At 39.9% G+C, this 15,137-nt stretch overlaps 1 protein-coding gene across 2 annotated transcripts; it reads left to right on the forward strand.

Moving 5' to 3' along the window:
• The first annotated feature begins 232 nt into the window (after positions 1–232).
• LOC146553261 (uncharacterized) lies at positions 233–13,087 on the forward strand. Of its 2 annotated transcripts, none has more exons than XM_085255176.1 (3): positions 233–502; positions 6,641–6,789; positions 6,876–13,087. In XM_085255176.1, exon 3 carries the CDS (start codon positions 6,878–6,880, stop codon positions 8,117–8,119), a length of 1,242 nt encoding a protein of 413 aa, XP_085111302.1. In that variant the 5' UTR covers positions 233–502; positions 6,641–6,789; positions 6,876–6,877; the 3' UTR covers positions 8,120–13,087. The 2 variants fall into 2 exon arrangements, with proteins under 2 accessions (XP_085111302.1, XP_085111304.1); XM_085255178.1 differs by lacking the exon at positions 233–502 and adding an exon at positions 4,939–4,994.
• Positions 13,088–15,137: the final 2,050 nt, after the last annotated feature.

Consider the following 15,137-nt stretch of genomic DNA (forward strand, 5'->3'; position numbering starts at 1 on the left):
GAAATAACCAATACAACATATGCACTCAATTTTTACAAAATTTTGCTAGAATTCAAGTTTATATTTATCTGCTTTTTATTATTTAAAATACGCCAACACTGGATTCATCCGATCCTGAGTCGGTGAAATGTTGAAAACGACTTCAACCAAGAGGTGGCGCCCTGCTACATCACACACCTTCAGTGGCTTCAGTTAAACTTTGCCCGGTGCTCAGCGAGGGTTCAATCTGTCGTCTTCAACCAAATAAAGGATCACATTGTGTAAGGATTAACTTTATTAACACCCACACAAAGATACACTCCCTCACACAACCAGGAGGCTGTGTTTCCACACTCCTCTCGGAGGAAGACGCGCCCCCGGATTCGCTGGAAGAGGGGAAGCCCTTCAGACGGACCACTTGATGGGATGCAGAGAGGAGAGAGGAGCTGCTGCCGTGGCTGTGCGTGATGTTCGAGTCGTCCATCAGGGTTTCAGCGCAACACGCCTGTAGCTGACATCGCAGGTAAGGTGATGTGTTTTAAATATGGACTGCGTGTTTGTGCGTCAAAACGCACCTTCACTTAACTTTTAGGAGGTGTTCCCGTGTTTGTTTGTTTGTTTGTTTGTTTGTTTTTTCAATTATAGCCACTTTGTTTTGGTCCGAGTCGTAGAATAATGCTTTTAATGTGTTTTTATGGTGAACAGTGGCCAGATTTAAGCACTGCAGGTGGTCACGGACCTATGTGACCCAGTGCTATCCAATCACATTCAGAAAGTCGACCATACACCAAATAAGTGTTTAGAATATTTAATTAATTTGATTTTGGTAATTATTGAATTACATTTGAATATTTAACAGTACTGAGTTTGGAGAATTAAAATTTTACACAATAAGCCCCCAAATCACCCCCCCCCCCCCCCCCCCCCCACCACCACCCCCACCCCAGTGTGTGGTCAGCTGCAGCTCTAATTTAGCTCAGATATTTTCTGCTCAAATGAAGGAGAATGGAGACCGTTATTTCAGAGGAAGCTCTGCTCCCAGAGAGGATGTAGCAACTCACATTGCTGGTCAGTGAGATCATCCTTGTTCTCCAGATTTAAATCTTCTTAAAGGCGTAACTCAGAAGATCTGCAAAGGTCAGCAAGTGACTTATGTTTGTGTGTAGTGTCAGAATCCAAAGATCAGCTCATCAGCTAATGTTTGCACTGAATACTGGACATAGACTGACTGACACCTCAAACAAGGCATGTCAGTCAGATGCTGCTCAGCAGGGACCCTATAACCTTTTCACTGCCCCTGTTATCAGGGCGAGATGGGAGTTTGACATTTCAGACATGCAGTTATCTTAACGAGCGACTGCATGAACTTAGTTGCACATATACAAGAGCTGTCCAGACTTGGCTCCTGCTCGGGTGTGAACATTTGAACCAAAGTGTCCAACTCCAGGCAAATTATTTCCTTCACGCATTTTCCTTTTCCGTGTGCAGAGGGATGTTCCTGGGTCTTGATAGCCATCAGTTAGAACAAAGATTTCTCACAGGGCTGTGCAACATGCAAATGAAATGGTGCATATTATAAATAAACAGAGCACTATACAGGCTCTGTTCAAATGATGACATATGAACATCCACTGGTAGATCTTAAATTGGTGATTGCTGTCTTGTTTCCTTATTTTTTGAGGATTTATCAATAAATGTCTGCTTTTTAATCTGGACCTAACGTGCTCTCTGTCTGTTTCTGTCATACATATACGATTAGAAGACTGGATTTTAATATTAAACATGAGCGGAGTGTTAAAAACTGATGTCAGAGTAAGTGTAAGTATTATGCCCGTGAGCCAAAAAGCTCAGTGTTTTTAAAGACAGTTTTTCCTGCTCTTGGCTCTGTATAATAATAATATAGTCATCCACCCAAACAATGATCTGGCTGTGAGGTCAGAAGCACCAACTGCCTGCTGTGAAACCTTCTGTTTGTGAAGAGCAGCCAATCAGAAGCAATTTGCCTTAAAGGCAATGATTTGTTTCAGAACCAAGGAACTGTATCGAGCCTCGGTATAATAAAAAAAGAAAGAATTATAGAGAATGATAAGTCCCCTTTAATGACGCTTTACTCCATATATCAACTAATCAGCATCCCAGCACAAGTGAATGTCACATGTTCAGTACTCTGCAACAGATTTAGATGTTTAGTTTCCAGCAGGGAGACCTTCAAGTTCCCATATTCGTCCTGAATAAATATGAGAAAATAAAAATATGGAGATGGAAGTGATCATATTTTATTCAGATTTTATTCCTCTGAAGTGGAAACATGCCTGTTTGTCATCCCAGGAATGCTCGCGGCAGAAGGAGCAAATGACTGATATAACTGTTTTCACCCCTCACTTTTAGTGTCTTTCAGCTCATCTTTTGTTTTCTGGCCAGCGTTGGTTCACTCTCACTGTTCTCCTGAGTGTTAAAAAGCTATGTAAACTGTCTGTGGACTGCTGGCTTCGCACCAAACTGCAGACACAAAGTTAGAAACCAGCTGGTGAACACACTGGAGCACGTAGCTGCTAAAGAGGACAGATATTTGTCTCAGGAGTTTGCACAAACCAAACCAAAACAAGAATGATGTAAATGACTTTACATTTATCAGGTGTCCAGAAACTCGTCTCCAGTGACTGTTGCTCTGTTGCCATACCAGCCATTACGTCCAATATGACAGCTAAAGCTAGACCAGTATATCAGTAGCCGAGTGCAGATGTATCTGTTGGAAAATTATTAAGAAGATATAACAGTGCAGCCACACTGGATCAGGTTTATTAAGGGATAGTACTTTATTGTTACAGAGAACATTAACAAGGTTAATTTACGGTTTTTCAACTGTAAAATGTGTCATTCGGTCTGGATCTTGGTCAAACTTTTTTTTTTAATGTAGCAGATATCATTAAAAGATCCTGCAGTGCTGTATCGTTTCTAAACTTCTAGTTCACATTAACAGCTTGGCTCTGCTGGGAAAAATCAGCTATTCCCTGTAAAGGATGTGTTTTACTCAAAGTCACTTCATGCTAATATTAAAGAATTTAGTTTTAGTCTAAAGTGACGATTAAAATACACAATTAAAGCTGTTATACTCTCTATGAAGCTGTTTTCACTGTCAGAAGTGCAATAAGATCCCATTTAATACAGACTTTCCCTTTAACATATACAGCCTCCTTCATACCGACCATATCTCATCCTCCCTCATACTCATACTAGAAATGTTAGATCATCTCTACAAGCGGCAGATATCAGCTCAAGGCAGATTATTTCTCTCCACTGACGCTCACTTCCTGCATTTGTTCAGGAGCCTCGCTGCTGTGCTGATATTTTAAGTCAAGGTTGAAAAAAAGCCATTTGTGCCTCTTTTATGTCCAGGAGAACATCTGGTTTTACAGAGGAGCACACTCACGATCTGGAAGAGTCTGAGAAAATTATTAAAAACGCTACACTTGAGTAAACCAGGAATTATAGACATGTCTGGTTGGTTCTGGTCTGGGAATTGTGTTGTCCAACTCCAGGATGTTGGCAGTAGAGCCTCTGAGACTGCACGATTCAAGGCAAGCCTCTTTAGCTGGGACACATCCCACTGACACATCAAAGGCCCGTTCAAGGCCTTAGCCCCCCTTTTTATTTCTACCAGAATGTATTTAATCATTTAGAAAAGTATGATAAATGGAACCAGTAAACAAAACAATCAAAATTATTTAGAACACATTCACACAGAATATTCCCAGTCAGAACACGGTTATCCATATTTGAAAAGAGAAAATGAAAAGAGGAACAAACGGGCAAACACAGCAACCTGTTCATGAGCAGTTTTAATGATTTGCATTTCGCTGCTTGGGAGCGCACTGCTATCAGGGAGTGCTGTCGCTATATAGAGTGGGTTCAATATATAACCCGTTTTGATATAAGACATCAAAATAGTGAAAATACATTGAGCTTTCTGAGACTTGAAGATTTGTGTCTTGTTTTCCCCAAACAAAGGTCCAAAATCCAGAGAACAGCTTAGAAGAAAAGCAAATGTTCTTCTTTTAGAACAGGGGTCCCCAATCCCAGTCCACGCGGGCCGGTGTCCCTGCAGGTTTTAGATGTGTCCTTGATCCATCACAGCTGATTTAAATGGATAAATTACTTTCTCAACATGTCTTGAAGTTCTCCAGAGGCCTGGTAATGAACTAATCATGTGATTCAGGTGTGTTGACCCAGGGTGAGATCTAAAACCTGCAGGGACACCGGCCCTTGTGGACTGGGATTGGGGACCCCTGTTTTAGAAGGTTTCAGATAAATTCTCTATCACTTGTTTAATTCTGGCATCTGGAGTTTGGCTGAGATTAGGAATCTCTTTGGTGAGAGTGTCCTGAGCTGAGATAGGCGGGGTAGGAGAAACCAGGGATCCAAAGTAAGTAAAGTTTATATCTGTAGCACATTTCACAGGCATAAAAGTCACAAAGCACGTACAAGAATTAAAACACAATTAATATAAGACGAGAACTATGTTAAATGAAAACAAAACAAATTAAAAAGCCTGATTAAACAGAAAAGTTTCAGTCAGCTAAACAGAGTTGGAGTCGTAATCTGTTCCAGAGCCTTGGAGTCACAGACTGCAAGGCCCTAACCCCCTGGTCTTGTACAAGGAACAACTAATAGATTTTGAGCTTGTGAGCAAAGAGCAACAATAAGTTAAGATAAAAGTCACGGGGAGAACATGCACACTCTACCCAGAAGGTCCCTGCTCAGGTTTGAACCCAGGAAGAAACCGTAACTAGTTGCCAGTTGTTACCATGTGACTTAGTTGTGTGAAGGTTATTTGGGATAAGCCCGTCCCTACCTTAAGTTGGTTTCAAATGTTGGTTGCCATGGTTACATGAGGTCTACAGGCAGACCGCGGTGGGTCTTGCTTTTTTGTTTGATAATTTATCGCATTCCTTTTTTTGGCGGGCGAAACAAACACAGTCTCCGTCCCGGCTGGTGTCATCCTGCCCGCTTCACATGTAAGTCATTTGGAAAAGAAAGGCCTTGTTTATGCCGACCACATGCGCTTTCATGTTCAGGCGGCGTCACAGTACACATGTGAGTTTTAGGAAGTGACCAGCAATTAGTTTATTTGTGTCTCCAAGTGCAGGTTTTCCAAAATATTGTCGTGTCACGTTCTCCCAGCCAGACACACGGCAGGGATGAAACCTGAGTTTAAAGTAATTACGATGGAGTGAAATTACAGTGAAATAAGACATTTTGGGTACCATCCTCTGAGTCATCTTCGTTTTTTACTATACGTGCTGTGAAATTGTTTATTCCCGTACATTTTCAAAATGAACCTGTCCAGACACTACGAAACAAAGTTTATATTTATGGATAAAAATAGCACATTTGTATTTTGCTGTTGAAGTTAAGTCCAGTTTGTGCCCTACACAGACATTAAGAGCATATATTCACTGAGGTAACCATTTGTTTTTCCAAAACTAAATTAACCAGCAAAGTTTAAATGCACCAGAAGGTCATTTAAAAGCACTTACTGTTGTTCTGAAGAATCCCCACAGACTCTTCTACATCTGGAAGTAAAAATATTCAGCTCGCTGATTGCACAGACAGATTTTTCGCTCCAAGAAATGTTGTAAACAGGTTCTAAATCTCATTTATCTTCATTGGAGGGCATATTTTTATCCCGGTGGTCCAAAGAGTCACTGAGGATTCTGGAAAAACCATCACAGCAACAATATGTGGGCTTTTCAAGCCCCAAATTTAACAGAAAGAACACAAACTGGGAATAGCTCAAATCTGCTATGGATGCTATTTATATTTATCTGCATGGTTTATATAAACTCTGTATGGTACAAGTTACAGGTACAGTTACTGTGAATCAAAGCTGCCTTGAGCAAGTGCAGCTCATGTCCACAGAGTTCATGCTCACAAACTGCTGCTTTTATTAATCTGTTATTTATTTGTCACCAAGTAGTCTTTTCAGTTTATTTACTTAAGAAGTGTGCATGTGCCCCCGTCGAGTGCACACACACACATGCTCGGCCCCAACTTCCACAAATAGACTCAGAATCTGTGGGAAACCCTGCTGCATTTTTGTGACCATAATGAACCTCAGCATCATTTTTATCTCCATGTATAAAGCGTGTACATCCTGTACACTGTGCATTTGGTAAATTGCATCACACGTGAAGTCTTTAAGACTTTCTTTCAAGCAATTTTCTAACTACAGTTTTATACTTTAGTTGTATATCACTTTTTACAAGGCATGCTAGTAAGCTTGGGTGTTTCTGACTGGCATTATAATTAATTATAATTATTTAAACAAAAATTCAGGCTTAAACTGAACTATTAAGTACTACTGTATTTACCTTACAAAGTTAATTCTTACAAGCAGGTTTACACAAACACACAGTTAAATCAACTTCAACCATAAACACCAAAATGCTGGAGGTTGTTTCAAAGAGCAAGTTTATTGACATGTTGGCATTAAAGTGAGACATAGATCCAGATTTGAGGGGGTCTAAGTCTGTGTAGATAACCTTCTTCTCAGATTAGAGTCCGGTTTTTCACTCCACTCATGCATGTGTAACTCCCATCTGCCAGTTAAGAGATTACTTTCATGTGAGAGTCATAGAAGCATCTGTTTCCTCTCTCACAGCTAGCAACTGATCCCCAGTGATTCGCGTCACCATGCCAACTCCTGCGATCCTCACAGCAACCTGGAGGAAGAGCTGCTAGGTTTACAACTATAATTCCAGCTCTGTTAGCCAACATAAAGTGGATCCCTTCCTAGAGACAAGGAAACAGGTAGGGTGGAGTAACAGACAGAGCACCAATATGTAGTGATGAAGTCATGTTTTCTGTGCTGGGTTTAACAGTCTTTTCTGTTTCAGAGATGGTTTTCCAGTGGAGTCTCCGGCTGATTTTCATATTGCTAGTGAAGACAGGACTTGCTGTTGGATGTGTTTGTCCAGGAGCCACCATTATGTCCCAGTTTCCCTCCAAGGTTCCTGCTGATGTGTGTTGCCTGAACTACTCTGGATCTGCTTTCACCCGTGTGGACTGGTCTGTGTTTACCAATGAAACAAACATAGTGACACTGGATCTCTCCAACTGTAATATCAGCTCTCTCGATATCAGTGGCGAAGAGGCTTCTGGGGCCTCTGCATTGCAGAAGGTCTTTTTGAGTCATAATAGACTAAAAATGTTACCAAGTGGGTTTCTGGGGAGACAGCCCAGTCTGAAGGAGCTGGATCTGGCTGGGAACTTACTTCAGGAGCTTCCTGGGGACTTTCTAAAGGACTCCAACAACCTCCAGAAGTTGTTTCTACAAGAAAACCAGCTAAATTTCCTCCCTAGCTCTATATTGGACAATCCGAGGCTTCAAAAGTTGGAGCTGGATGGGAACCGCTGGGACTGCTCTTGCTTGTTAGTGGAAGGCCTGGAGGCAAGAAGGGAGGCTAATCGCACCATCAAACTGCAGGATCTGCTTTGGAACATGACCTGCTTCTCTCCCTGGCACCTGGCCGGCAGGACTGTGTTGTCGGTGAAGGTTTCCGATGCGTGTCGGCCAGCCGGCCTCACAGCGCTCTTCATTGTCCTTCCCCTCCTCGTCCTGTCCACCTTGCTGCTCTGCTGGTGCTGTGGGAGGACGAGGAAGAAAAAAGAAGTGCCTACTTTCAGCAGCTCAAAAAAGAGGCCTCACAGTTCCAGCTCCAACGGCCAGAAGCATCGCAGCAAACAGCAGCCTTCAGCGGCTGAGCAGGGTAAAGCTGGAGAGGGGATCCTGAAGAACCAGCTGCTGCTTCGCCCAGCATCCGCCCTCCTGGGCAGCACCAGGGACATCTATGAAGAAGTGGAGATCAAGCTGGGCTCAGTAGAGTCTCTTCCGCGAGTCACCTCGTGCCGCTCCAGCTCCACAGAGGAGAGGCAAGGCTCCCAGGAGCCTGATGGGGCCAATAATACAGAGCTGGACACGGTGAGTGTCACAGAAGTGATGAAAGACTCAGCTGACAGGGAGAAAGCTTACATGACTCAGTCAACCGAGTACTACAACCTGGTGCCAGGTATTGAACTGGAGGACTCGGACCATGGCGAGTACGAGAATGTGGCGACATCATCTTCCACCAAAGAATAGATCAGCATTACAGGAAATACTTTAAAAAATCTTTATTAGAATATTTGTGGCATTCACATGGTGCCTTCAAACCAACTTCCTGCATGATGAGGTCTTAAGATATTCCTGCCAAAGTTACTACAGGTTTCTGTCCTTCTTTGTGTTTTTGTCTGTCTTCTTTTTTATTTCATCAGAGCAGAACTACCTAGTCTCAGTTGGTTTGGCAACTGATCCACTTGATTCTCTCAAATATCTGAAAAGAGTTTTCCTTAAAATAGTCATATACTTGTGTCATAACACACAGAAAGTTTCTAGAAGTTAGCCTCCCATAGCATAAAGATACAGCAGGGCCTGCTCTGTCTGTACTGCCCTATCTGATAAATGCAGAAACTAAAGTTAAGCAGAAACAACACTGTAGCTCAATAAATGACAAATCTGTCATGGCTTCGATGCATGCTCACGCCATGGTATTTTAGAAGTTTTTTATTTCTGCTTCTGTGTCTGGAATAAATAAAGTTACGTTTTTAAGTTTAAAAGCCTGGAAATACCAAGATTTCTGTAATTAGTTTTGGAGGTTTGATAACAGTTTTACATCTAACAGGGAAGCGCTAACATGAAGATGCTAATGCTAGTCCAAAGCTTATTTAGAAATAAATTCATACATGTATTAGTGTCAGTGACCAGAGGCAGAAATACATGTTGTTGTTTTTTACAGTGGACATGTTGACTTGTCATAGGTGGAAAAGCACAGCATTGATAACAGTGCAGTTTAAATTAGCAGTGAAGGACTTCCTGTAAGTCAAATGCAGCCGACACTGATGCGCCTGTTCTTAACCCACAGAAAAACATCTACTTTACACTAATTTGGTTTCTTTCAAAACCAGCACTGCTGTGTTGGCTTGCTTTGAGGCATAAATTTGGGTAACTAAATGTATACAAATTTAATGTTTTCAGTATTCTGGTTTGACTGGGCCTTTTTTAAGGTGCTAGTATGTTGATGTCTAACCTGGGCAAAGCCAGATAGCTCTTTGCCCTTCATCGAAAGAAGACCTGTTATGTTGGTCAGCTCTTCTATGTCTGAAACAAGACTTTTTTTATCTCCCTTTAAGCCAAGTTTCTTCTGATTGGCTGCCCTGTAGAAGGAGCAGATTTGAACAGCAGGAGTGAGGCTTTTGTGCTCGCAGCTATAGCTGTGTGCTTAGACCATATTACGATTACCCACTCTATATGACATTTATACAGCACCTAGAGGAGAAACAAAAGAGAAAAACAAATGCTAAAAGCAGAATGAAGCCTGGGTTTTTGGCTCGCAGGCTTTATACACACAATTTAGACCTTTGGCTTTTACTACAAGCATCCAACATAGAGTACCTTACAAATTTCTTAGACCACCTGTCAAAAAACTAAGAAAACACAAATATTTCAGAAATCTTTCAAAGACTTGTTTACAACTGAAATAACTGAATTCACTGAACTAAATTTTTCATACTTGAATTTGAGACAGTATACTGGACTTCAGTGAGAGGCCAGAAATGAATCAAACATAACATTCAAACAGCAAAATTAAATTTTCTGATCAGGAATGCAAGTAAATCACTTTTATGCTCCTTCATAAAACTTCTTATATTCTAGCATAAAAAAATAACATTAAGTTAAATTATATCTAGTGATAATCAGGTGGATATACTACATCTGAGATCTCAGTCCAGAAGCCCTCAGTTCTAGGAAGAACAATGCTCCTTTACCTCTGTCTCCATACGTAACACACAGATCAGGGAGCTTTATCAGTCTATAACTGGGTAGAAAAAAATAAATGTATTTCCCCAAATTTCCTATTAGTGTGTAAAAAAACAACAGCCAAATCCAAACAATGCATTAACTAGTTACAGGGACAGTGTGGTCCAGCCTCCACAGTATCACAATGTGTGAGGAAGTGATTTAATCTGGAGCTTTTCCTGTGGGACCCGAGGAACGCAGTGACGGCTCAAAAGGGAGGCCTGATTTTCCTTTTTTCTTTTTTTTTTCGCTTATGGAAAAACGCGGAAATAGATTTATTCTGTTTAATACTGAGTCGAGTGCAGTGTGCATTTAATGTCATTTTAAAGACAAGGAACGAGGATATATTTTTAACTGCTAAGTACAGCAGCCTTTTGTGTCTACTTTTTCTTTACCTCACACAACTGTCGTTGTTCCGGCCATTCCTGTTCGACTTGTTGTACCGAACACAAGAGAATTCCTGATTAAGCTGCACAACCAGAAATATAGGTGCTTAACAATGAATAATCCCACCGCTATGTTCGTAGTTAATTTAGAGCTAAATGTAGAATGTAAAGCTAAGATGACAAATCTAATTTTATGTGTCTGTCATTGTTAAGGGAGGATAAAAGGACAGACAAGATGACGACGCTTGCTTTGCGTCACACACTGAAATGTGCAGAGAGTTTGAAAAAGGCCATGGCGGTTGGGCCTAAATGCTGGTTTAAGATACAAATCTAAGCAGTGCTTGTTCGGTAAAGTGGAGCTGAGACCTGCACGAAAGAAAACAGTGCTCAGCAGGGTTATTGTGACAGTGTAGGACACTCGATCCTTATCAAAGATGTGGAAAACAGACGGATGTCTCGCTCTCACACTTGCTGGTTTCGCAGGCTAATTGGTTTTTTTGTTCAGTGAAATACTGAGGGTGCAGCAAAGGGTGTGGAACTTCCTGCAATTGAAAAAAACTGATCTGTATTTTCCAGATGAGTTTTCACATATTTTACGTTTAAGCTTTATATATCAACATTGTAAGGTTGCCAAGTGCTCTTCGGTCAAAAGACAAATGCAAAGACAGTTGATTCACAAAACAGCTTGTTGTTATGTTAATGTAAAAGGGACATACAGCTACATGCCACTGATGTACAGTTCTGTGCATTTTAGATGTTATTCTCTGGTTATTATTTCAGTGCCTGTCAAGCTTTATATTTTTGTCATAGGTTTACATTGGCAGCAGTTATGCACTGGACTTTATTTCTGACTGAATAACCTGCTGACAAAATTTAATTTCACAATTTGTGAAATAGCCATGAAATGTGATTTGCTTGTTTGTAAATATGGACACAATTTGCCTCATTTATCCTGTGGTAGTCATAAATGTAGTATTTTAACCCAATCCACAGTCTTTTCCTCCACAGTCTTTTCCTAAAACTAACCAAGTAGTTTCGGTACCTTCATCTGGCCAAACATGCAAAAATTATATACAAGTTAGCATATTGTTAGAGTCAGGTTGTACTCTGTTACATGAATGTCTTGTCTTTATCCCCACCACTAAAGACAAAACATTTCCTGGAGTCTAAGTTCTAGTCACACAGCCCTGGAGACTGGTTGGGGACCTAGCAAGAGGTTGCTAAGGAAAAACATTTTCTTCCTGAATAGTTGGCAAGTGCTTCCTGGGTGTTGTTGGATAAAATTAATCAGACAGCGGTATATAGTGCTGCACCAAAAACCTCTGTGATTACTTTGATTGCCAACAGATTGCTGTGATTGCCCGTAGTTTGCATGGAGCATTCTAACTTGTCTGCAAACATTCGCCAACTCCTCACTAAGTGTTGTAGAACTGTGAAGAGTGCAACGCAAACTGGAAACTGAGACATTTTGCTTTCAAAGTGAAGTTTTGTGTGTTCAAGCCTGTTAGTTTCAGTCGTTTGACACACTTTTTCCGTGAAGATGAACATTCTCCAGTTCCTATTTTACATTACGCTTCTTCAATCTTCACTAACAACTGGTAGTTGGATAGCAAGGGTTTGCAGTGAAGTCTGTCTTCAATGCAAACTTTAGCAACCTGCTAGTAGCCAAAGCAATCACAAGGAGGTTTTTGGTACAGTTCCTAAGTCACCTAAGCCCGTGTGACAGAGAGTTTTGCTGAATTTCACCACATTTTAAAAGTTTAAATCAAATTCTATAATTTAGATTCAATTAATAAACATTTTTTTTAGTTTTTTTTTTAACTTACTGTCGTTCTTATGTGTCCTTGTATGTATATATATATATATATATATATATAAAAAAAAAAACATTTGTTTTGACTATTTTGCTAATTACATTGAAGCAACACTGAGATTCAAATGAATTTTAGCTAATAATAAACTTACTTCATGAACTGGTAAAAATAAAATATTGTCTATGGTTTCTCAATATTAATTGAAATGACTAATGTTAAAAAAAATGTATTTGGTGTATACAAAAAATGCATAAAAAGAGTGAGGCTAAGGCTACATGTAAAGTTAGCAATAAGTAAACCTTACCTCGTATTACCTCATATATGAAACAGTGTGTTTTTAATTTAGAATGAATGAAGTAGTCTCTTATGATGTGGTCTCTCCAGTTTTGTTTTGTTTAAAGTTTAGCCAAAGCTTGATATATATAAGATAACTTTAGCTAAACCACACTGATAACATTCAGGATTAGCATTTAAAAACAGTAGAAAGCTACGGTGAATGTACTATTAACCTTTTTTTTTTTATTGTAACCTGTAAACCCACATTCTAAAGTTGTAAATGAATCATATATTTGGTTAATTTTCTTGCTAGTTAGCAAACATGCTAACTTTTGAAATTTTGGAAGAGGCATAAAAAAGCGCCAACTTTCAAACTTCACTACCTTAACTATACTTTTGACTGTATAAATACCTACAAGTCCAAAGGTTTACATGTTTCTAAAATTACATTCTAAATTACTGGACATTTGTGTTGTGCTATTGCTTAGTGTCAAATACATTTCAATAAGCACACTTTTTTTTTTTTTAGTGTTACGTTCCCCTGAGGGGTCTAGGCGGTGAGGGGGAAGTAACAAAAAGTGTCCGGGTCAGAAAAAGGAGACAAGAAGGCATGAGGGTTAAATTAAAGAGTTTTATTAAAGTAGCTCAACTAAAAGAGACGGACAAGCCGCTATCACCATTTAAGAAAACAAAACTCAGGCTTTTGTCAATAAAGTAAAACGTAAGCCAAAAAGAAAGAGCAGCTCACTAACTGCAAATACGGACATGAAGCTCACTAGCTGAAAACCACCAAAAACACAGCTCACTAGCTACAAACACTCAGCTCACAAGCTGTAACCACACTAATGGCACTCTGGCCCAGAAATCACCTTTCCCTGGGCTTAAATCTCCTTGATTACTGACGAGAGTCAGCTGCACAAAAGGGAAGTGTGGCACCTCAGGCAGAAGAGGTGGTGGGACACGCCCACACAGGCACCTTCAGAAGGAGGCCCTGCTAGGGCCGTAACATTTAGACTAAATATATTTGAATTTGATTAAATTTAGTCCTGCTGGAAAATTAAAATTGCCAAAATTAAATAATAGGATACATGGAATCCGAATATTTAAAAAAGTAATCAAACTTTATAACCCTCCTTCATTTTAACATAAACGAGCTTTGTTTGACAAACTGTTTGTTAGCCTAAAAAGCCTGTTAGACATCTTAGTTAATAGGCTATGTAGGCTAGTTTAATCTTAAGTCCGGACCAGCAAAATCATTGTATATGTTTTATTGTCTTTGAACAAAGATTTAAAAAAAAAAAGAAAAAAGAAAACTAATAAACTATCAATTCATAAAACAGTTGATAAACAGCCTGAGATGTCTTAAAAATGTCAAATATAAGTCAAGGCTTGGGATTTTTTGTTGTTTGTTTGTTTTTTATAATTAGTCAGTCTACTTTCATTAAGAAAGGCTACTGTTGTAAAGGAAAGAAAAACAAACTACGTTGGCTTGTTTTTGTGGTGACAGGCTAAGTGTAACGTTGTTGTTTTTTCAGTAAAAATGCTGTAAAACTGACAATGAGTCAGATATCTGCCTGAGACAAAATTGTGTCCTGATTCTCTGTAATGTTAACACTTTGCAAATGCTGCAGACAGATTTTGTGCCATTAGCTACATATTTGACACTCCGTAACGTCTTCAGTATCGCTGAATCATTAGTAATCATTCAGATGTAAAATGGCAATACTGTATGTAATAAAAGCACTGATTTTTTTAACCACATTTATACAGGAAGATGCACTATGTTGATTGTGTATACACTTTAATATTGTTGACAGAGAAATAAAAGCTTGTCTTTAAGTATTTGTGTTCAGTATCTCTGAAAACAGACTCCTAATCTTTTTCTGTTCCCCTTTCTGCCCTGGCAATGACCCAGGCTGACCCCAGCTACCTGAAATCCCTCTTTTGAGCTCTAATTTCACTCACCGTGGGAAGTTGTAATTACAGCATTGGGTTACCAAAATGATCGGCATGGAAGTGCCATTCTCAGAGATCTTAGCCACAATCAGTAGCCAAAGGCAGGAAATGACTAGGCTGAAACAGTTGTCTGAGTATCCATGGATGCTAATCTGGGCGTGTGTTTCATCTATAGATCAAGATCACAGACGAACCATTGTGTGTCAGTTTGATACTCACGAGGGAAGCAAAGTAAAAAGCAAGACTTTTAAGATTTCTGGAACCAGTAATAAAGAGAGAGTTTTGACATAAAATGCAAACAAAGTGTTAAATATGTCAGATGTTCCTTTGATTGTTTTCTGTCAATAAAGGAGCCTCTGGGTGTCTCTGTTTATGAAGTAAATACAGGCCTAAGGGCTGAGGCTCAGAGCCATGCTGCACATTACAATAATGCCACCTAGTGTCAGGAATTGAGATTAGTTCTTTTTTAGCGTGGATATATATATATTTTTAAAATCTCCTAGTAAAACAAAAATCAGTGCAAATAAAAATGTAAACACTGTGAGACTCGGATTCAGGCTGGGAATGGGGAAGTCCACAGTGATTGCTGATCCAGGCTCCAGTGGAGGATACATGGCCTCATAAATGTCCACTCAGAGGTGAGCAAACAGAACCAGTGTCCAAAGCAGGGCTGGAAAAGAAGAGTCTGATTTACAGTGAGGAGCTGTAACTATGTGAAAAACAAACAAGTGAGCTAAGCACAGCAACCAGTTACAAAGGACGGAGACTGGAGGGATGGACACCTCTGACAGCTCTGATGTTTAGACTGTTGCTATCACAGTCACCAGTAAA

Source organism: Mchenga conophoros, linkage group LG18, assembly GCF_057382185.1.
Source record: "Mchenga conophoros isolate Kocher_MC1m ecotype Shallow Benthic linkage group LG18, M_conophoros_male_GT1.1, whole genome shotgun sequence".
Lineage (NCBI taxonomy): Eukaryota > Metazoa > Chordata > Actinopteri > Cichliformes > Cichlidae > Mchenga > Mchenga conophoros.